The following is a 23,432-nucleotide window of genomic DNA, read 5'->3' as shown; positions in this document are numbered from 1 at the left end:
TTGAATCGAGTAGTTAGATGAAAATTTAACACAATAACATACATTTTGTGTGTGTGTGAGGTCCAGGTATTATTTTTGGCCACTCGGTTTTACTGTACAGTTGTACTGGTAGCCCATTCCGGCCAATAAAAATAAATAAATATAAAAAAGTTTCCCTTTTTTTCCCCTGTGAGAAGCTGATGTCTGCCAATGCTACTGTCTGTTACTGTCTTAAAGCAACACTAAGGAACTTTCAATTTATGTTGATTATGGCGGCGCCATTTGGACAAAAGCGGTAATGTTATGCCTGATGGAAGACCACATTTCCCATGAGGACAAGTACATTACGCCGTTTGTGAGCTCATGCCAGCGAGTGAAAGTCGGACCAATGTTGATCCTTGACTGTCCTTTTATCCGCTTCCCTTTTTCTTTTTTGTCTCCTCAGACAAAACCTTTCAGTTGTTTTGCAGCTTCTGCCAGGAAAGCAGTAATCATGCGTCCACATTCAAATTGACTTCTGTAACGAATGGGTAAAAAGGGTGAAGTGACGTATGCCAGTCAGCACATTTCCTCACAAGGGTCGCGGGCTTCGGGCAGCAGGCGGGGTAAACCCTGAACTAGTTTATTATTATTATTATTATTATTATTATTATTATCCATCCATCCATCCATTTTCTTAACCGCTTAGTCCTCACAAGGGTCGCAGGGGGAGCAGGAGCCTTATTATTATTATTATTATTAGGGGTGTTAGAAAAAATCGATTCGGCAATATATCGCGATATTACAGCGCGCAATTCTCAAATCGATTCGATATGCGGCCGAATAGATTTTTAAACATCAATTTTTTTATGGGAATATTCAACAAAACGTCTTACTTGGAGTTAGGATTCACACATTAAGCATGGAAGAATGTTATATTAATGAATATTAAGCCTTAATATTTTATTTCAGTGCTGTTCAAACATGCAACAGACTGCAACCTGTTTGTTAAATACAGTGGCTCTGAATTTTCAGATAAATAAATACATTTTCAATTTATACATTCGTATCGGGATTAATCGGTATCGAATCAAATCGTGACCTATGGATCGTGATATGAATCGAATCGCCGGGTACTAGGCAAGTCACACCCCTAATTATTATTATTATCCATCCATTCATTTTCTTAACCGTTCTTAGTCCTCACAAGGGTTGCGGGGGGCGTAGGAGCCTTATTATTATTATTATTATTATTATTATTATTATTATTATTGTACTGGATGTAATGGCCCTCGATAAATATGTATGACTTTTTTATATGGCTTGAAAAGGCGCAGCCTAGCCTGGTGAGCGACGTGGGCTAGCTGTTAGCTGGCTAACCTGTTAGCTGGCTAACCTGTTAGCCAGCCTGTGTCTGAGTGACTGTGTTAGCTTTCGTATAAATGTGCTTATTTATGTGTACTTGTTTTTACCGTTTACTCAATCAAACCATTGGAAGAGCATGAGCTGCTTTGTCTGTCCTACACCACTTGAGTGGCATTATAATACGTTCTTATTAGCAATGTTAGGCTATAATAAATAAGCAATAATACCGTACTTTATGTTGGTAATTGTAGGTGTGCTGCTGTACGGTAGATGCTACGGACTTTTACACATCAGCACGGTTTTCCGGCCACTGCAGGCCGCGTTCCAACACTCGCACCCCCAACCCTGCGCTCCCCCCCAACCGCGCGCTCCCGCTCATCGATGGGAAGGCGTCTCTGCTATCTGCCGAGGGGCACAAAGGCGGAAGCGCAAGTACTGGGACGCCGCCCACGCGTCGCAAACCGGAAACGGAAACAAAGTGGATGGGTGAAAACCCGGAAGCCCCGCCTCCTGCGTGGATCATCACATTTCAATTGATCTTCCTTTTTAAGTGGGAAATGATCCCACAACTTTGAAATTCATGTATTTTTATGGGCGCTTCCTTCCTGGCTCGCGGCCTTCATGGTGACTTATTTCTACGCTGAGTGTGATCCCTGGGGAGCTTGGATGCAGAGATTCCTCTTTGACCTTTTATTGTAATGAAATTATTTGAGATATCGGATTAAGCGTTGCAGCCTTGTTATAGGAGTTTACTTGTTTCCGTTTAACTCAACTTACTTGAATCTTGCTCGTATCTTGGATTTTTGCTCATGTCTTTAAAGCTGAGACGGATTGTTTTTTGTTTCTAATTGACACGGGTGGATGGGACCGGCGCAACATTTTGTAAATTGCCCACCTCTAAATAGAAATGTTTTACCAACACGACAGTTTGACATTAGAACAAATTAATTCTATTAACATAATTTCCAATAGGAAAATGTATTTGCAATAGCCGGTTAAATCAAACTTCTTCTAGCATACTGGAACAAATTGCGTTCGACCTTAAAGGTTCCACTCAATTACATTACACTAAGAGTAGGGCTAATACGAAATAAAATTAAATGACACCTTTTTCTATAATTGCCTACTTATATAGAGAGCAGCATCTCCAGTGAGAAATAGAGCAAAAGAAAGTCATTTGGGAGCTGAGACAGAAGCGGATGAGAAGTATTTGAAGGCTCTCAATATACTGTGTTAACGTTTGGAATAGCACGGACAAGAGCTGGCACCACTTTCGACCTATTCAATGACAAGAGCTTTGATCGTTTCACCCCCACCTGCCCCCTAATAAAATCTTGTGGATAAAATGTGAAAATTGTGGATAAGGGCTATAGGTATCAGAACATAATATATTTAAATAGTCATGAATTATACAATATATTAGGGGGGGGGGGGGGGTTCACTAAACTGACCTGATCAATCAGTCAAACTAGTCATCTATGACCACTACAATAATAACCACTTCATTTCTCATATCAGTTGTGCCCGTTTCATAAAAAGTGCTAATTTCCTCTGTCTGTGTGTACGTGAGAGACTGAAAGCTGAAATAAACACATTGAAGATGGAGGGTGTGAGAGAACCAGACACGCGTTACCACATGCACACGCATTCACACGAACCAGCAGCATGAGAGCCAATTTGCCCAAAATATTCTTCAATATTCTTCTAATTTTACATCAACATAGTTCCAGATGGCTTTTATGCTATAATGAAATTATTTTCGTTCTAGGATTGGTTCAAAATGACGGCTTGCTTTTTAAAAGGTTGTCTTTTATTGGGCTAATTCATTCAATCTGTAAAAAACCCCCATGACACGGTGGTCATTTAGAATCCTTAGCCTATTTCCAAAAAAGAGCTGTTACGCAATACTTGAGTCTTGGATTCCAAACGTCATCCTTGTTTTCTGTTTCAAGCGGTTGACCGTTGATTTCCGCCACATTCCTTTTTCAGTTTTATTTAACATTCTGCAGCAACTCTCTGACAATTACTTCCACTTTCCGTAATCCCCTCCCGTTGGATTCACGTCAACAAAAACAAATGAGAAAAAAACGAAAAACAACTTTCAACAAATGCAAATCTTACATAAATTTGAGCACTGACTGGCAACAAGTCGCGATGCCCCTTGCACTAATCCGAGTCAACAGATCAACTCAAGAGATGAATACCTAATTGCCAGGATGCAAACAAAGGCAAAGCAAGCATATGTGGCAGCACGTACAGTACAATGTGGATTGGCACAGTTTAATGACACATGCGTTTCATAATGTATGAAAGAATAAAAAGGGTGAGGAACTTGCGTACCACAACAGCAAATCTACGAGGTAACATATTGACGTTAGCTAGATACAGAGGTAGCAAATCCAGGTCCAGAAAGTAAATACCCTGCCACAGTTTGGCTTTAGCCCCTTGTGCTAGCTAGCTAGCTAGCTCCCTAGGTTATAAACGAGCACCATGGGAGCTAGCTACCTAGCTAGCACCTGGGGCTAAAGCAACACGGTGGCAGGGTTTTTAATTTCGGATTTGCCACCTCTGGCTAGATAGTTAGCAAGCCATAAGGGACAATTACCTTATTGAATAAATGGTAACAAAATAAATACACAATACATTCATACACAAGCCGCTAAGGCCACAACTGATGTCCGGAATTCAACGCGCTGACTGAGTAACCAAACATAATAACATCCAACTCGACTTAGATTTGCTGACGCACACGTCACTCACCAGGCCAGACACTCCCTTTTACAGCTTAGGACATGAAGATGCCGACCCCAACTGGACTACCCTCTGCTCATATTTAGCCAAATGCTACACAAGTTATAGGGCTAGATAATCAGAAAACTGAATGAGTGACTCTAAACGGAATATTCTTCAAGTCCGCAACCTGACCCTCACCCAATAGAGAACGCACTTCACTCATAGAATACAAACGTGGTGACGGCAAAAGCCACAAACAAGCAGAAAGTGGATGTGGTTGCAATGAGGGCTTGCAAAAGGGAGGAGAATCACAATCATGCAAGTCGAGCAACTACTTCTCTTCTCCTGCACTCTTGCCGGAGCGACACTTGGACAGTCATCAAATGTCAATAACATGAAACTATTGCCATCACAACTTGATAATATCCTATGTCCTTGACTTTGAAACAGTCCTTGTATTTAGTCATCACCAAGGTTATTTTAGTCAACTAAACCTAACGGAAAAAACTCAAACTAAAATTCAAAAAACTATTTAACAAAATAAAGTAAAAACGAAAATGCTCTTTACAAAAAGAAAACTAACTGAAACTACCTTTTATGTTTACAAAACTAATTAAAACTAACTATATTTATAGCAAAAAATGTCCTTCGTTTTAGTCTTTGGTAATAAATTTAATGCATGAGCCTTTGGGGATGATTTTAAATGTAATTTTAAGTAGATTTATTTTCATATTAACCGGAATAAGGACATTTGAACGTGTGTCACACAAAAGTGACGTCATCTAGCAGCAGCCAATAGAAAAGCACCTTCAGATGACGTTGCTCCCATGGTCTTTTTTAAATATTGCGCACAAGTAATACACTTTTTTTTTAACTAAAACTAATACTGAAACTAACTAAAACTAAGCATTTATGAAATAACGAATACAACAGAACCAACTTGAAAACGAATTAAAACAAACTAAATTTAAAAACCCAAACTCAAAACAAAATAAAAACCAACTAAAATGAAAAATTCCAAAACTATAATAATCCTGGTCATCACCCCTCTTCCAAAAGCGACTATGAGCAATGAAGTACAATAAGCTGATGCAAAGTTTCCCCTCATAGATATAATTGAAAGACCGACGCTACCATGAATTTGTATGAGCACAAACCGCGGAATTCCACAATGTCATAACACATTTTCTGTATACAACTGTCACATTGCCAAAAACAATAATAACTGTTATTGTTCATACATTACGAAAGCATGGAAGTACCATTGTGGAGCAAACAGTTTTGACTGGTCTACGTCGTTCATATGTACTGCAGTTTTATCGACGGTATTGATCAAGTTATTCAAAAAGTATTGGTAAAAAAAAAGAAAAGTTTCCCATAATGCCACAGGGTATTTTCCCATAATTCCAGTGGCTAATGCAACAATCGTGCATGTGCAAATCAATATCCCACGGGACAAAAGTAATGTTTATTTTTATTTTTTTTACCAATACCGTACATTGCGAAATGTCAATGTCAGCTGTACGTTTCAATGACTTTGCAGTACGTTCAGACAACTTTATCAAACTACTTTGCAGTACAAAGTATGCTCGAACGACAATAGCCCGGTTAAAACTGTTCACTCCAAATTGGCAGTTCCACGCTTCCGTAGTTACATAACTTATCTGACCAGTAATAAACGTTAGGGAAAGTCTTCGCTCACTGCTCTTATTTAATCGGATGATCAATAAATAATTAGTGATTGGTTGACTTGACAAAAAATTGGAGACAAAAATTCGAAGACTTTCCAGAACATTGTAGAAAGTATTCCCTCAAGAGTGGAAGCTGTTCTCGTGACAAATTCCATGTCGTATTCCAGTTTCAGAGACCCTGTAAATGTATTATCCAGATTTGCCGATACTTGATCAGAATCAATGGTAGTGGTGTGCAGGTCAATACTGAAAGTGAAAATCGTAAAGCTTTGATATGAACGGAAATCTGCGGTATTGAATATCTCAAATCAATGGGATACGTCCCATTGATTCAACGTCTGCACTCATTTTTCACCATAAATGCAAGGCAATTTCTTAATCAAAATTTTGCGTGGCTTTATTGTCATACCTTATCAATAAAGTCTCGTCCAGCCATATCTGCGTGCATGTTTTACCTGTCAAGGAGCTTAGTTTCATGTTGACCTTCATTTTAAAATAAACAACACTAGTGGGGGTTTCCATCCACCCATTTTTATTAGAATTTTCAAGAAATGCGAAAGTAAAACTGAATGGAAACGCTAGAAATTTGAAAAAGGGCCCAAAATTCGCAAACATTTTGGCTATGGAAACAGGTTTTGCGGATACACGTCGCACGTTTTGACCGGATTTTACGTCACACAAACGTTTGTAGTTACAAAGAAATGGCGGACGATAAAGTAAGGTATGTTTGAAGAAATCTTTTTGGAATTAATTAAAGAAGTGAATGTTAATGCAATTTTAGATGAAAAACAGCAAAGAAACGCTACGGTTGATCAAGAATTACAAAAGCAAAGTCATACGACGTCAACGCACGGGCACAGTCGCTTCCTAGTCTTCTTCTTCTTTTGAATTACTGGTGGATCACATCTCTATGGTGTATAGCGCCACCTAGAGCGGCGGAGTCCCCCTCTCAATATCCGCAAAAGATGGAAACGGGCATAAGTCGTATGTCCGTTTTGCGCATTTTTAGTAAATTTGCTTAAAAATTTTCAAACTATTGGATGGAAACCCACTTTCAACTCATTTAATGTTGGGAAATTATTTTTACGTATTTTGAGTATCAAGTTCCAGACATTCAATCCCAAGTACATGTTGATACTTACAAAAAAATAAAAATAAGAAGAAGAATCGCGTGGTAGGGTTGAAGGATAATCAGAAAATTCCTGGCATTGAATTTAAGCACCGATCAAGTGACGCCGGCAGTATTTCAAAACATTATGTTTTGCGATGCAGAATGTTGACTCACGTCTTACGTCTCCATTTAATTAATCGAGGAAAACGATCGTGACAGCACTTTAGTGAATGATTATGTGTAACGCATTGCTATCAATCAACTGAATAATTAAAGTGAAAGTACACTCTTTGTTTGCATGATGGATTTATGCCATTCTTGTTTAACTTGATTTAAAAAAAAAAAAAAGGCAGGATATGACGCTGCGGTCTGCATGCATTCGTTCGTCTCAACTTCAGCGCAGTGCAGACCATAAATAATTTTCTGTCAACTGTCACTGTTTCACCGTTTTTGAACAGGAATTCTGCAACTATAAAATTATATTAAATTAAATACAACTGAACTGTACACACAGTAGGCAATAAGACTTACTTCCTAGTGGTATTCATACGCCATAAAGCATTATTTTACACATTTGCTAATCACCCTGTTTTCTAAATCTAAATCTTATCAACACATGGATCCACTCTACCACCTGCTAAAAGAGCTATTTCTTGATCTACCGGGCATCCAACACAAAGTACTGTTCGCAAAGCCCTTCATTTTAATATTTCAACGCCGAGTTGTGTCTCTGGGGTTATCAGATATCAAGCACTCTATTACAGTGTTTCTCTGAACCGTTCGGCTGAGTGCTACTGTGTCATAGTCTGCCAGTCCGTGTCTCTGCAGGGGCCCATCTTACATGAAAGGAAACCGTGAAGAAAGCTTGCCAAACTTCACAACAACAAAGTGCCCATTAAAAAATGCATTCCACAGGTAGCTTTGTGTTGGTTTTGTTTTTGTAAAATGAGGCGCGCAGCGTTCAGGGGGGGGGGGGGGGGGGACACAGGCGCGCTTTGAAACACAAGCCCGGGACACTTACGCATTTAAGTATGCAGCGCGAGTAGTCATACAAAAACACATCTGATGTACTAAAGCCACAACATCACTCCATCAGGACGAGGACCAGCGAGCTTTAACCTTGCCAACTTTTACACATAAAAAAAAAAACCCATCTGGCCACAGAAGTTGAATCTGCAACAACTTGTACAGCAAAAGTGATACGTTTATAGTTTTGTTCTGTGTATTTGTCACTGGACTTGAATAGATTTTTCAGGTATCTGTACTTGGTACTTTCTAATCCTTACTTTGCCGCCCCCTCAAAAAAGGCTTTGTACTTTTTTCATGAAGTTGAGGCAGAATTCGTACTTTTACAGTCTTTTTTTAATTTAATTTTAGTTTTTTTATAAATCCTAGGCAGAACTGTTGGTTGCTTTTTGCCCCACTGTTACATGGTGTTCCACAGGGTTCCATTTTGGAGCCTCTGCTGTTTTCATCTGTTGGTGCATGGTTTTTCCTTGCACTGCTACTGCTGTCATCTTTCAAAAAGTTATTAAAAGATACATTACACATAAACTAGCTAGTTCCTTATAATTGAAGAAAGCAATGTAATTGTATCTTATTCTCATTGTATAATCTGTTTGTGATCTTATTAATATTTTGTATGGTTGCTTGTCTGTTTTTACTTTATCTGTTGAGTATTGTTTTTGTTTTGTGTTTTCATTTTTACTACATAGAGGAATTTTTCGACTTCCTCTTTAAATTAAAAATGTGTGCCAATTTTTAAAACATTGGCAGTGTTTAAGCAAGTTGATCCTAGTCAGAGGTGACAAAACTCAATTCAAATCAGCTCAACTCAACCGCCACCAGGACCAAACACCATAACTTATGTAAAATATGTGTATATTGTTGCATCTGCGCAGCATGAGGCAAAATGGAATCATATTTTAAACTAGGGTTGTCAGGCGATTTAAAAATTGTAATCGGAATTCGTCGCATGACTTCAATAGTTAACTCTCGATTAATCGCAAATTTGATATCTGTTCTTGATGTACAATAAAAATATTTTTTTCTAAGTTTTCATACTCTTGTTAAAATAAAAGTGGGGGGGGAAATGCTAAACTAATAGAAATATGGCTGCATCTTTTAGTCATTGATACAGTCATTTCATAATTCATAAAATTGAGTAAAAAGATGTACAGCACTGATTTGTGTTGAGGTCATTTTTCTGCCACTAGATGGCATTATTGCATTTGTAAGACATTGGTGACAGTTCAGTGCATTTTTCTTTTCATAGTAAGAGCTAACTAATTTTTTATTTTATTTTTTTACATTAACTAACTTGTGAAATTCTGCACATTTTTAAAATTGTAAAATACAACTTGACCCCAGTCTTCACAAATATTATTATTATTACATTTATTACTGCTAAATTGTGACCTGGACATGTCTGCTGCGTTGCAGTGCAGGCTTTCTAAGTAAGGGGTGGTCATTAATCGCACATTTTAAAAACATTAGTGGCGTTAAAGGAATTTCAAATGAACTCGAAATGAATGCACTCATTTTGACACCCCTATTTTGCTTCTCTGGTAAAAAAAAAAAAGTGTTTTAGCAGATGGTAACATATTGCTCAGTTTTAAATGGCATGAATGAAGGTCACTCGCAACATTTCTCTCAACTGTGCAGCAGTAGCTTACACACTCAATCAAAATGATTAAAAATAGCTTCTATGCCTGTTTCATGAGAGGGAGCCTTTTTAGCCGTCTCTCGCTGTCAAAGTTGAATTAAACCTCTTTTCTTTAAAAAAATAAATAAATCATTTCAACCACACAGACATTGTGCACACAATCCTGACATTGGATTTCTTATTAAAGGTGCTTCTCAATACCAAAGGAGGCTGCTCTGTCATTGAGGCCCGACAACGATTTCGTCCATATTCCATAAGACTGTAAGTACTGCTTTTTTAAACATCATTATCATTATTATTATTACATGTAACTAAAACAACGATTTAACATTTCTAATGTAATGCATCCATATTTTTTTTAATTAAGACATTTGTAATATATTGTCCAGTTATAATCGGCTGGTCCTTTTCGTTCCACTTGATATAGATACCCTCGATATATACTTTTAACAACCAAGTCTTATTTGGCCGTCGGGAAATAAATGTTGCTCTCAGAGATGAAGTGCAAAAGCGCATCAGTTACAGTGAGGTTCACCTTCATGCTTTAAAATGGACATTTAAAATGTGCTGCCTCTGTGGACACGCACAGGCAGATACAAGACGAATCCCTCAACTAGATAGGAATGGGGGGGAAAAAAAATCACAAACACATTCTTTGACTTGGGAGTTAAGTGAACTTATAAGTGCTTGAAAATGTTTGAAATATTGTATATGTCATTTAGGAATGCTTTTTCCTGTGGCAAACAGTTATGAATGGATTATATTTTCAGGTCTCTCATTAAAAAAAAAAAACACACACACACTTAAGAGTATCTCTGAAACCCCTAAAATGTCTTGTGTAGACATTAATGAGCTCACATTTGCAGTGGATTATCAATGGGCAGTTTCCAGCAGGTTCCTTGACACCGAGACGCATGACGAGTAAATGACGTGAAAAGCGTGTGAATGTTTGATGCAACAGCTAATTGCGTGTTGGCTGTTTGCGTCTGAGCGGCAAGCGCGCGGCGACGCTGATAATGTGTCGCTTTCGGAAAAAAAAGGTCATCAGACCGTACGGTGGCCATTTGCCCTCAAGGTTGAGATCATTCACATTAACTGCCCTCCATCTTTGTGCTGCGTCAGTCGTCTCAAACAAGCAAGGAGCGACATAAACAATTCACACGCTATCAAGGTGCAGCAACACGAACACGATCTTTCTTTTTTTTTTTGTTGCCATCTGGTTGTCCCCATTGTTAGCTCTTATTATGTGAATGCTGAGTCGAGCATTCACGTTAAAAAATGTGTAATAGGATTTCTCAGCAGATTAGAACTGTATGAAATTTGTATGTGACTGAGATGAACAGTGCATCTGAATATGCGGATGTAGTTCCCTACTATAGAATAACCTGCACATTTTAGATTATTCCCAGTAATTCCTTTAAATTGTGGCAAATTCTCATATATATGGTTTTTGCTAGGTCTGTCAAAATTAAAGCGTTAAATCTGGAAATTAATTTTAATTCCTTTAAGCGTTAAAAAAATTAACTCCGTTTTATTTACTTCCTGTTTTGGCCTATAACCTGCAGCACATTTTCAGTTTATTCCCAGTAATTCCTTTAAATAGTGAAAAATTCTCGTATATATGGTTTTTGCTAGGTCTGTCTAAATTAAAGCGTTAACTCTGGAAATTCAATTAAATTCTTTTAAGCGTTAAAAAAATTAACTCCGTTTTATTTACTTCCTGTTTTGGCCTATAACCTGCAGCACATTTTCAGTTTATTCCCAGTAATTCCTTTAAATTGTGGCAAATTCTCGTATATATGGTTTTTGCTAGGTCTGTCAAAATTAAAGCGTTAAATCTGGAAATTAATTAAAAAAAATGTAAGCGTTAAAAAAATTAACTCCGTTTTATTTACTTCCTGTTTTGGCCTATAACCTGCAGCACATTTTCAGTTTATTCCCAGTAATTCCTTTAAGTAGTGACAAATTCTCGTATATATGGTTTTTGCTAGGTCTGTCAAAATTAAAGCGTTAACTCTGGAAATTAATTTTAAACATTTTAAGCGTTAAAAAAATTAACTCCGTTTTATTTACTTCCTGTTTTGGCCTATAACCTCCAGCACATTTTCAGTTTATTCCCAGTAATTCCTTTAAATTGTGGCAAATTCTCATATATATGGTTTTTGCTAGGTCTGTCAAAATTAAAGCGTTAAATCTGGAAATTAATTTTAATTCCTTTAAGCGTTAAAAAAATTAACTCCGTTTTATTTACTTCCTGTTTTGGCCTATAACCTGCAGCACATTTTCAGTTTATTCCCAGTAATTCCTTTCAATTGTGGCAAATTCCCGTTCCTATGTTTTTTTTACTAGGTCTGTCAAAATTAAAGCGTTAACTCTGGAAATTAATTTAAATTCTTTAAAGCGTAATATATATTTTTTTAATTCAGTTTGACTAAGTTCTTGTTTTTGCATAACCTCCAGCCGAACTTGAACGCAGACAAAGTATAGGTCTACGACTGTACATATAGACGACTATAGGTCGTTTTACTTTTAGTTTTATTCGACGCTTGTTGGAGAAATCACAAGTAATTTGTACACTTTACAAAGCCAAATTCAAGTAGCATCTTAGGTGTGCGTCTTTGGTGCATCATCTCAGAGTAAAATACCCTGCTCAAGTTCCCTCCACGGGGCCTCACAAATCAACCCTTGTGAAGTGTGCTGCTTGTGAGCACAACGAAGCCTGGAAGCAAAAACTTCTGAGAATTGTTTCCATGAGAAAAAAATGGCCCGTAAAGCTGCGTCCATTTTGATTGTTTTGTTTAACAGTTGTGCTTTACAGAAGTACTCCATTCAAAGATGGAAGAAAGCTAGCAGAACAGTCTTTGGTTCTAAATATAGTTTCTATTTACTCATTCACTCCAAGCCATTTTCACTGAAGCAACCCCCTTTGCTCTCGGCTGTTTTACTGGATTTTAACAGATTTTGCAAGACCCACAGAATATTATTGTGTTCTATTGCTATAAAAACATGGAACCTACCAAAAGAAAGATGAGAGTCTCTTCTTTCATCAGGAAATATTATATTTCTATCTGTTTCCGCTTTGCAGCAATTAGTGTTAGAATACAAAAACAACAAATCATTATTCACAAATCTGTTTAGAACAGTGGGGGGTAAAAGTTTTTTGCAACATGGCCCTGGTTGATCTAACTCTGCTGCCACCTGCTGGCCGTTTTTGTAATTACTATAATTTCTTCACCCGTTCTCTGCAGTTCAGAGGCTAGCATTTTTTTTTTTAATGGATAAATACGTTTTTGGGAGCAAATGAGTTAATGATTTTACATCAGTTACAAGATTCGAAAAAGAAAAGTAGGAGCAGAAGTAGAAAAATGTGATTAATCACAATTAATTAATTAAATTGTGCGATTAATTAGTTTAAAAATAATAATAATAGCTAGACAGCGCTAGTTTTCCCATTACAAATTAGCTCTGGAAGTAGCATTTCTAACCATTTACTTATTCGTTTTGACTGGATTTAAATCCCTAGTGCTTGCCCACCCATGTTGGTATCTCCAGTGACCATAGCAGCTATGTTTTGCCCTGCACACTTTTTCCCTGCTGGGTGTTTCTTTGGTCTGACATTCATACAGTGCGGCGCACTTTTTAGACTGCGGCTGTTTGTATTTTCTCACTAAGCAATACCACCATCTGCATAGAGGTGTATCAGACTTGAACCTCAAGCCTGATCATCTAGAGGGGATTCCCTATGAGAGAAAAAACTTCCTCAGGTAGCCTATAGGTCTCATATCACCTGGAAATCGAGCACTTTGTGTCAGTTAACAGCGTTGGAGTAAAGTAGCAGACAAAGAGAACTAGATAACAGATTTTAGAGGGGGAGAAGAAAAAAGAAAAGAAAAAAAGAACGCGATACCAGGGAGGCAAGCAAGGCATGCATGAGAGTGTGTAACTGAGTTTTTGGGGTGGATTAGGCCTGCTTGGCTCGGGATGGATACGGAAAGGCAAAGGGATGGGGGATCAGTCGTGGGGAGGGATGAGGCAAAGCATGCCACGTTGGATGGGTACAGTAAGAGATCTGCGGGGGATCAGTCAGGAGTAGAAGAGAGAGAGAGAGAGAGGGAGGGAGCTGCAGGGCAGTGAGGGAGAGTCCAGAGAGCTTAGTTAAGGAGCTTAGTTGAGCTAGGTTAGCTCTGAAGATGGGCTGCATCAAGACACAAGGCAAAAAGGGGCCCGGCGTTAAATCCATCCATTGCAACATTAATATTCCTTCCAACTCTACCTTCCCTTCAGCCCTCCATCCCTCAATCGCTCCGTCCGCTTTGGTGTCTTTCATTCCCCTCATCTAGGCATTTTCCAGACAGACTCCATGCTTGTCCAATCTCACACCGCATTGCCCTGTGATGGGCTCAGGAGCGCCGTCAAAGTGCAATGGCGCCGTTGACAGAAGATACTCAAACAGCACTTTTGGGAAACAAGCGCCTCTTATCCCCCGCCCTTGTTGTTGTTGTTGTTGTTTTTTCACACTTGAAATGATGGCTTAAAAATGTAAACATGAAAACCTGCATGCTGTTTTGATGTTTACTGGAGGTGGTGGTGGGCTGAGGGAGATGTGATTTATGGATGAGAATTGGAACAAAAACTGGAGATGCTGCAGTCGGCACTCAAAGTCCCCTTCAAAAATGTCTCCGTTTGGAAGCGACTTAGCTGCCTATTATTCTACTGCCTTACACTTTCCATACATCATTGCTGCACTACATCGACATCGTAAACATACGCCCCTGACCAGTAGTTACATTAAATTGCATTAAACGACTTGACATCTGTCCCCTTCTTGGATGCTCAGACTCTCTTGCAACAGACTACTTTCTTTATAGCAAAAAGAAAAGAAATAAAAAAATTGCATAGAGCATGGATGAGCATTTGATTGATTTAAAACAAAACTTTGTTGTTTTTTTTACTTAACAAACCCAAGAAATTATTAAAAAAAACGCTGATAAATATTCAAGATACGTTTTTCACTATGAGCGGAGGGAAATGGGGAAAAATCCCGTAAAATCCAGGAAAAAAATCAAAAATGTGAAAATATATTGAAAAAAAAAATGAAAACAAAAAAATCTACGCGAGTAGGCATAATACTTTTTTGCTGATTTGGAATGATATGCAGGGCAAAGGTGCGGAGGACCCAAAATGCCGAAAAAGAAAAAAATACATAAAAGTAAAAATAAAAAACGGATATAAAAATATAATTCAAAAATTAAATACAAAAAATAATAATAAATGGAATAAAGACAACAACAAAAAATACATAAATAAAAGTAAAAATAAATACAACAATAAAAAAACGAGATTAAAAAGATGTAAAAAATAAATGTGGAAATAAAAACAAAATAAATATATAAATAGATGTGAATATCAATTAATAAATAATCATATACACATTTAGGACCGCCCTCTCATTTGAATAACATTTCATGACGCATTTCATGCTGCAGCATGATATAAATAAATATGAGAGCAGAGCGTTTTTATTTATTGGTTGACATTTAATAGTATTTATATATTTATTTTTGTATTTATTCCCATATTAATTTTAATATTCGTTTTTATTTTTTGAATCTCGTTTTCTATTTTTGTATTTATTTTTACTTTTGTTTATTTGTGTATATATATTTTGATATTTTAATTTCAATTAGTATTTATTTTTTTGAATAATTTTTTTTAGATCCGTTTTTATTGTTTTTATCTATTTATTGCATTTTTGGTCCTCCATACAAAGGTAGCACTTCAATAATATTAAAATTGTGAGTCAGTTGATTTTTGTGACGAAAACAAACAAAATGAGCACTCATGTTGGTTTCTTGTTCAACAGTTATATGCCGTCCTTGAATGGTATTTTTTTTTTTTTATGAGAGCCCTTTGCACTGGAAAAAAATAAAGTATGTGTTTATTTTGTTGTTTGCTTCAAACCCTTTGTTATTGGGTTGTGATAATGGATCTTTTATACATTGAGAACTTTATTATCCCCAAAAATACATACATCTAGATAGGAAGTGCGTGTCTATGTATACCCCCCAAGAAAACCTTACAACCCGCCCCCAGTAGTGCTAATGAAAAATCTTTACCCCCCCTGCATTGAATTTTCCCATCCCTGGTCTGTGCAAACCATTACAGCACTGTTGAATTAAATTGTGAAGGGAGACACATAATGAGATGGTAATGAAAGAACAGAAAGGTTTTTGCTCCTCAAACAAATCTTGGAGTTGGTGCTAAAACGACTTTTGTGCAATATGGATCTATAGCAATTGCATCAAGAAAAGGAGGGGGGAAAAACAGAAGCCACAAAACGCTCGCCGGCCAACTTGGGAAGGTGACTTGAAGGACGAATCTCCTCCTCCTCCTCCTCCTCCTCCTCCTCCTCCTCCTCCTCGACCCGACCGGCGCAAAAATAGTGAGCGAAGAGACGCTTGCTTCAAAGTGCTGCTCCGCTATGCTCCTAGCCCCTAAAAACCTGGGAGGGATCCCCCTTGAAGGATGGGGTCACCTTCATGGCTAACTCTCGAGGTCCTCCCTAATCCTCCTCTGCAGTCTCCACACTAAATTTCGGGAAGGACCATTCATTAATTATTTTAGAAGGGGGGCTTGCCCCCTTGTCACCACTAAAACCCCGCCCACCCAAAAAAATCACGCTCAGGAGAGCAGTGGCGCCAGCTCGGTGCAAAAAAAAAAAGTTTTGTTTTTGTTTTGTTTTTCCACAGCTAGAGAGTGAGGACTCACATGGTATCCCTATGGAGCAGCATAGTGGGGAATAGAAAGTACAACAAAACATTATACAAACACATGCACACGCTCACACATACATGTGCATGCTTGCACCCATTCGTAGAAACACACCCGCTCGCATGTTATTTCCGATACTGAAACCAAATGACATGCACTGGTCATGGGAGGTGTTCCGAGTGTTTTTTTTGTGTGAGGGCAAACCAATCACTGCTTTTTGTTGGACAATCGGACCTTCTCATCTAATCCTATTTTAACCCTGTACGGACTCGAACACACAGCTGATATTTTTTTATTTTAATTTGTAAAAAAAAAAAAAAAGAGAGAATGTTTACATGACAACGACCTAGCAAAAACAAAATGACCTTTTCATTGCAAAATGTTGTCAAAATGTTCACACTGAGCTGCAAAAAATGCGCCATCAGTGTGCGTAGATGACATATTGAAATGGAGGGTAGAATCCGCGCAGCCAGAAGTGCTCAGCTGCGCCCCTTCTCCGATTTGAGCACTCAAGAGACTATGGGCCTTAAATGTGCATACCGGTTCTCTATTTTTGTAGACCACCGCTTTCAACATTAAGACCAAAACAAGTCTTACTGAGTCAAAACTCAGATGAGAGAGATTTATCCAGGTATTTTTTTTTCTAGCAGGTAAGACTGCCATAACAGCCTTTCCTGTAGGACTTTCTAAACGAGCTGAACGACACCTGTAGAACATCTGGAACACCGCTGCTCTGGTCTTGACCAGAACCAGGAAGTAAAACCACATCAGTTTGTGCTCAGGTCTCCGTACTGGCCTTCTATTGCTCAGAGAATAAACTCAAACTCAGCTTTGCTTGAGTTTAAGTCTCTCAATGGGGCACCTTTGACTTCCCATCTGACCCATCCCAGACATTGACTACGTTTACATACAGTCAGTAACGCTTTCAAAACTCGAATATTGCCAATATTCATGTAAAAAAACGGAATAAGATCCATGAAATATTGGTACCTACTTTGAACAGAACCTTGGTTTGTGTTCTGTGCGTGCTGTATTTGCAAAAAATCTTGATATTTCGAGTACAGGAACTACTTGGTATGCGCGGCGGCCATCTTGCGTTGCCGCTCGCACAAGCGAGTCCAACTTGAATACATTGATTTTTGCCGCGGTGTTTTCATGTTATTTTCTGTCTCTAAGGCGAAAATTCCATAGGACTGTGTGTGTTTGTGTGTGTGTGTATAAATAAATATATATATATATATATATATATATATATATATATATATATATATATATATATATATATATACACTCACATACATGCGTGTATATAAGTCCGTGCGACAAGCTGACAAAACTGAAACCGACTTCTCTATTATTGTGGTGAGTGACATGAGTATAATGTCTTTTACTGTATTTTCACGACTATAAGGCGCACTTACAAGTCTTAAATTTTCAAAAAAAATCGACCGTTATAGTGAGGTGCGTCTTTAGTATGCGAGTTCCAAAATCTGTAAATGTTGTTGAGCGACTTGGGTAAGCGCTCCGCTTGACTGTCTGTGTGGGAGCATTTCTGCCGACAGTCAAGCATAGCAGTGCCGACATAATGCTTATATACAGGAATTCCAGCCCTGGTTGAGGACTGGCAGGCATGAGAACCGGAAAGACTCAACTGAAAAATGACGTGAGTCTTTTGGTTTCTCGTGACGTCATGGTGCTCACTGCTTTTGCTTTCGCTAGATTAGAGCGAGTTATGCCACAATTTGTGAATGGAATTGTGCATGCTTGGGTACACGTGTCTGCTTGCGCTGTTGTTCAAAAACCGGCATCATTTCTGAGGAGCCGCACGGGAACGAGACTGACTCTGACAATACTACAATGACGGGGGGGGATATCTGGCATTATTTGATGGAGATTTAGCTCAGCTGTTCCTTTCAGATACAGAAGATGAGGACTTTGAGGGATTTGTGGATGAGGATTGATCAAAAGTAACGTGAGTTCATTGTTAAATACTTCAAAGTACAATCAAACTCACTGTTTATATTGTTAAATACTTCAATAAAGTACAACCGAACTCAGTTTTGCTCTGCTGCCTTTTTAAAAACATATGCTAGCATGCTTGCTAGCGTATGTTTTAGCGTGATAGCATGCTACCATATGTTTTGAGCTGTATGTTTAACCGTGCCTGCGGTGTGCCATATGTGTGTGTTAACTACACAAAAAGCACCCCGTAACTGAGACCGCGCCTTTTAGTACCTTATGGTCATAAAAATTCGGTATTGGCCATAATTAGTTTTAAGTGTAAATGATTGAGGCACTCAAAGTTGTTGCGAATAAAAGCAGAGGCCTTTATTTTCACATGGCCAGTTGATTAAAAAAATTGCCAACGCGTTTTGGCCTTTGCGGGCCTTCGTCAGGGCAAGCTCCACGCTCTGGTTGCTTGTAAATGACGTCTATTTGGGTCATGACGTCCGTGCGTTCACAGTTTCGATCGGGATATGTTTGCGGGAGTAACGTATGTTTCAGAAACAGGAATTTTGACCTTAGCCTGAATTTTGACTGCATGTAAACATAATCACTGAGAACCTGAGGGAGTCAGAACCAAACACGATGGAGCTACGTTTCAGTCCCCTGCAGCTAAAGCCCAGGACGGTCTTCCTGCCATTGTTTAAGCCCAAGATAAAATCGGCAATCGTAATTGTGTGATTTTTTTTGCTGAGTATGAATTGCCTTGCAGTCTGCAAATAAATCCTCTCCGCCGCTTTGAGACCCGTTTTCAAACATTTGCATTTGCAGGCTTCAAAGCATCGTTGTCATGTAAACAAATAGCCAAACGGCACATTCTTGCGATATTTCTGGATTAAAAATGAAGTCCTGTGAGAATGGCACCTTCGTTTAACAAGCCGCCACTTGTGCTGCTGAGTGTTTCCCTTTGAACACACTCTCTCTCAAACTGCAACTGTGACGTCGGTAACTCCTCACTCTTAGAGGAGCTCAGACACGGTGTGATCTTTCCATCGCCGGGTTCCCACCTGAGGTTTTAACCCCACTAGTATCCCGCATTTGCAGGTTTTGAGGATCTAGGGTTCGTCGTGCGAGGGGAAGTGGTTAGTGAGAGGTGTGAACTCAGTGGGGTCGTTAAAAGGAGAGGTTGGGGGAAAGGGGGCGGGAGGCAGAAGCAGGCGAGGTGGGCTGCAGGAGTTCACCAAGCATCCATAACTAGGGCATGGCTGCAAAGAGTGATAGCAAGCCTGATCCTTAACTTTTTTTTTTATCACGCGGTTCTGACAATCCTTAACTTTTTTTTTTATCACGCGGTTCTGACCAGACCTGCCGTGATGGAGTTCTCAACCTTCCCTACCCTACCGGCTCCCCTTCCCTCCAACTATGCAAAGATGACTTAAAAACATCAAAGCTGGCATTAACGTCTCATTTCCTTATGTAAATGCCAAATGAGGAAGGGAAGAAAAGTGTTTCCTTCCTCGCTTTCTTTTTCGTTTCAGAAACATAGCTGCCCCCCCTTGAGACAGTTGCACAGTTTGGGGCAGAAAACGGGTCGGGGATCCAGGGGGGGGGGGGGGGGTGGACGGGGGGCTGCTCTGCATTACCAAAACAAATCATTCAGCAAACAAACAATTAGACACTCATGAATTATGGACAAGCCGTAGAGCAATAAACACAAGGCGTGGGGACTTGTGCAGCGATTGCTCAGCTAATGAATCATGTGTCAGGGTGCTGTTGTTTTAAAACAGGCAGTGTCGTGAGCAGGCTGCTTGTGCATGTGGCTGCCTGTCCATGTGTTATATGGAGGACCAAAACTGCCCAAAATAAAAAATAAATAAAATGACTAAATAAATGAATAAATTAATAAAAGTGAAAATAAAAACATCTTGAATTAATGAATATATATATATATATATATATATATATATATATATATATATATATATATATATATATATATATATATATATATATATATATATATATATATATATATATATATATATATATATATATATATATATATATATATATATATATAAATGAAGTATAAATACAAAAATAAAAGATAAGATTCAAAAAACACAAATAAAATAAATAAATATATAAATGGAATTAAATATCAATCAATAAATAAAAACACTCTCACATTTATTTATTTCATGCTGCACAACTTGCGACTTGAGTTGCTCGACAAGTCGAGTTGACAGTGGGCAAGATAGTCGAGCCGTTCACTCAACCAATGAGGAAAGGCAATTTGCAAAGGCGGAGTCCAACCCAAGACACGCTTAGGACCGCCCCCTCGTTTGAATAACATTTCATCCTGGGCATCTGCAGCATGAAATAAATAAATGTGAGAGCAGAACGTTTTTATTTTTTTGATTGATATTTAATTCTATTTAGATATTTATTTTTGTATTTATTTTGAAATGTATTTAAAATAATGTAATGTCATTTTTTATTTTTTACTTTTATCTATTTATTTTGCGGATGTATATATATATATATATATATATATATATATATTATTATTATTATTTTATTTTTATTTTTTATTTTTTTTTAATCGTTTTTTTATTCTCACTTTTAGACATTTATTTATTTATTTAGTCATTTATTTATTTTTTTATTTTGGCATTTTTGGTCCTCCATAATGTTTTATTGTAACACTTTCTGTGGATTCAAGTGCAAATTAGTGATGGCAAACAAGGTAACGCTGACAGGTACTAGTGAAGGAAGCAAGGTGTTTGGAAAATCCATAAAGTGTTTCAACTTTGACCCCAGCATGATCCAATATTGTTGTTTACCTCTCACAGACGCGCACAGTCCATGCAGCAATGATCCAGGACGATATACTGAACACTAGCAGAACAGTTCCCGGGCAGATGGTCATGAGCGTTTTCATGACAAAGCGCGTGTTGAAGTTGATCTTGTTGAGGGCGCCGATGCTGCGAGACGAGGCGTCCGTGAACAGCTTGCTGTGAAGTAACATGACCCTGCCGATCAGGTAGAGTCTCAGGAACATGGGGATGGAGAGGATGATGTCCACGTCGGCGTCTGCCACGGACGGCGTGTACGTAAAAGCCAGCCGGGCCTTCCACGTGAAGACGTACTGGCCGGGGATGGGATGGATGGCACACACCAGCAGCTCCAGCACAATGAAGAAGATCCGCTCATAGGTCATGGCTATCCTCCAGTCATCTGCACCGTTGTCGACCATAAACAGCTGGGGACGAGCAGACGACAAGATGCCGGTTTTAGCACCACGCTAATACGAACTCGTACTTCGAAAAGCACTTCCCAGGCGTGTCAGAAAAGTTCCAGGATTGCTGCTGCAAAATATTTCAAATCCAAGCTACTAGAATTTTAAAGCAGATTGTCTAAAATTAAAATTAAAAAAAATCGACATTTTGCCAATCAGGAAGGTTGTTCAATAAACAATAGAGTGATGTAACAATAAAGCATTCCAACAAAGTTAAGAGTTTGAATTTATACTTAAAAAAATAATAATAATATTTTTTCTCTTTTACTGAAATTGAATATCGGCTCCAAATATCGGTTATCGTCTCCTTGACTAGTAATAATCGGTATCGGCCCTGAAAAAAACATATCGATCTATATCTAATTCAAATCGATCAGACTGGCCCACGAATATCAAAAATCCACGTATAATTGACGCCCGTTGAAATGCATTAGGAGGGGAATGGGGGTCATTCGAACCCCTCAAAATCTTCAAAGAACTACGGTACACATTCATGATACGTATTCCCAAAAATAGCAGGAAACTGCAGAAAAAGATTTTTAAAAAATGTAAAGAAAAGAATCTGCGAATATACGAATATGTGGATGCCAAACCGTGAGAATGTGGGGGCCAACTGTACTCAGAGTGTTAAGTAATACTTACTATTAATAGTACTGTACTTTTGTTTGTAAATCAGTCAGTTTCAGTGATTTTTTTTTTTCAAACAAAAGCATACATATTGTTATCATTTAAAGACCTACATTGTTGAACTATTTGAATTTGCCTTTTGTTTAAGAGGACTTAAATTGTCCAGACCCACTTTTCTTTTTCAAGAAAAAGTGGGTGTGGCTTGCCAGGCTAGTGTATCTGTTTGGGAAAAATAAAAATGCTTATGATTAGCATAACTTTTATGATAATATCATATCATATCATAAAATATGGCTACATGACAAAGCGATTTCTTATTTTCAACATTCTTCATGCTCGGCATAAGCCAATTACCAGTTTGATGGTTTACCGTGATTTTAAAATGGCTGTCACCGGTAAGCTGTCAGCTCTTTTCTTTTTTTTAAGTGGATGTCTAAGCAGGGCACATCTGATTGGCTGCTTGCAAAGTTGAGTAAATAAGCCAACTCTTTAAAAATGAACGGATTCCAATTAACCCCGCCCCCCATTCCACCGGCATGTAACCTAGAAGGAGGGCGGGAGCGAGATGCAAAACGTGATTAGCCCACAGGTCTTTTCTAAAAAAAACATCACCAGTGATGGAAAGCTGTGACTGTGAGAATTAAAACAGAGGAAGAATTATAACGTGTATTTAACTTAACAAGTTTTACTCTGTATTTCATTTGTAATAAATTGTGTTCAATGGGGGGAAAAAATGCTGTTTTTATGTACTTAAATGTTTTTTTAAAGCTGTAGCTTTAATACCATGATACCGTAATACCACAATATTCTTGCTCACCGTTATCACACTGCCAGAATCTAATATCAGCTAATGCTTTCCTACATTATCATTGTACGGTTTTGCAATCACAAATCTCACTACAAGAAAGCACGAACTGCTGGTAATAAAAAAAAAAAAAAAATAAAATAAAAAAAAATTCCTGTCATTTAAATTTTACATCACAACAATTTAGACTCACCTGGATTTCCCGTGCGTGGTACATTATTATAAGACCAAGCAGTATAACAGTGGAAAGGCTGATAAGGCATTTCAGTGCAAATGAATATGAAGATTCCTATAACGAGAGAGAAAAACAACACCATTACTCTTAGACATGACACACCAAATGAATAAAACATTGCAGTACAACCTCTACTTGTAAAAAAAAAAAATAATAATAATTTAATTTACATTTTCTAAATAGACTTCTGTTGCATGTTGCAGCTCGACAACAAAGTCACACACGC

The 23,432-nt window shown here is 38.1% G+C and overlaps 1 protein-coding gene and 1 long non-coding RNA gene across 3 annotated transcripts in view; one reads left to right on the top strand and one right to left on the bottom strand.

The window, feature by feature from the left end:
• The window catches only part of LOC147180543 (uncharacterized), a 69,494-nt gene extending 47,808 nt beyond the window's left edge, over positions 1–21,686 (top strand). The window contains exons 3-4 of the long non-coding RNA XR_015094496.1: positions 9,711–9,784; positions 21,094–21,686. This is a non-coding gene — a long non-coding RNA (uncharacterized LOC147180543). The remainder of the gene's footprint in view (positions 1–9,710; positions 9,785–21,093) is intronic.
• Positions 1–23,432, bottom strand: part of kcnn1a (potassium intermediate/small conductance calcium-activated channel, subfamily N, member 1a) — a 92,718-nt gene that overhangs the window by 26,705 nt on the left and 42,581 nt on the right. For both annotated transcript variants that reach the window (XR_015094494.1, XM_086072512.1), the window contains exons 3-4: positions 23,165–23,260; positions 21,085–21,503 (exon numbers count right to left, since the gene is read on the bottom strand). Coding sequence is in view for 1 of the 2 variants with exons in the window: in XM_086072512.1 (XP_085928638.1) it covers positions 21,085–21,503; positions 23,165–23,260 (515 nt within the window). In the remaining variant the exon portion in view is untranslated. The remainder of the gene's footprint in view (positions 1–21,084; positions 21,504–23,164; positions 23,261–23,432) is intronic.

The sequence above is a fragment of the Leptonotus elevatus genome, chromosome 1 (assembly GCF_054856555.1).
Source record: "Leptonotus elevatus isolate MCC_2025b chromosome 1, RoL_Lele_1.0, whole genome shotgun sequence".
NCBI lineage: Eukaryota > Metazoa > Chordata > Actinopteri > Syngnathiformes > Syngnathidae > Leptonotus > Leptonotus elevatus.
The sequence above is the reverse complement of the archived record's forward strand: the minus strand, read 5'-3'. Positions and strand labels throughout refer to the sequence as shown.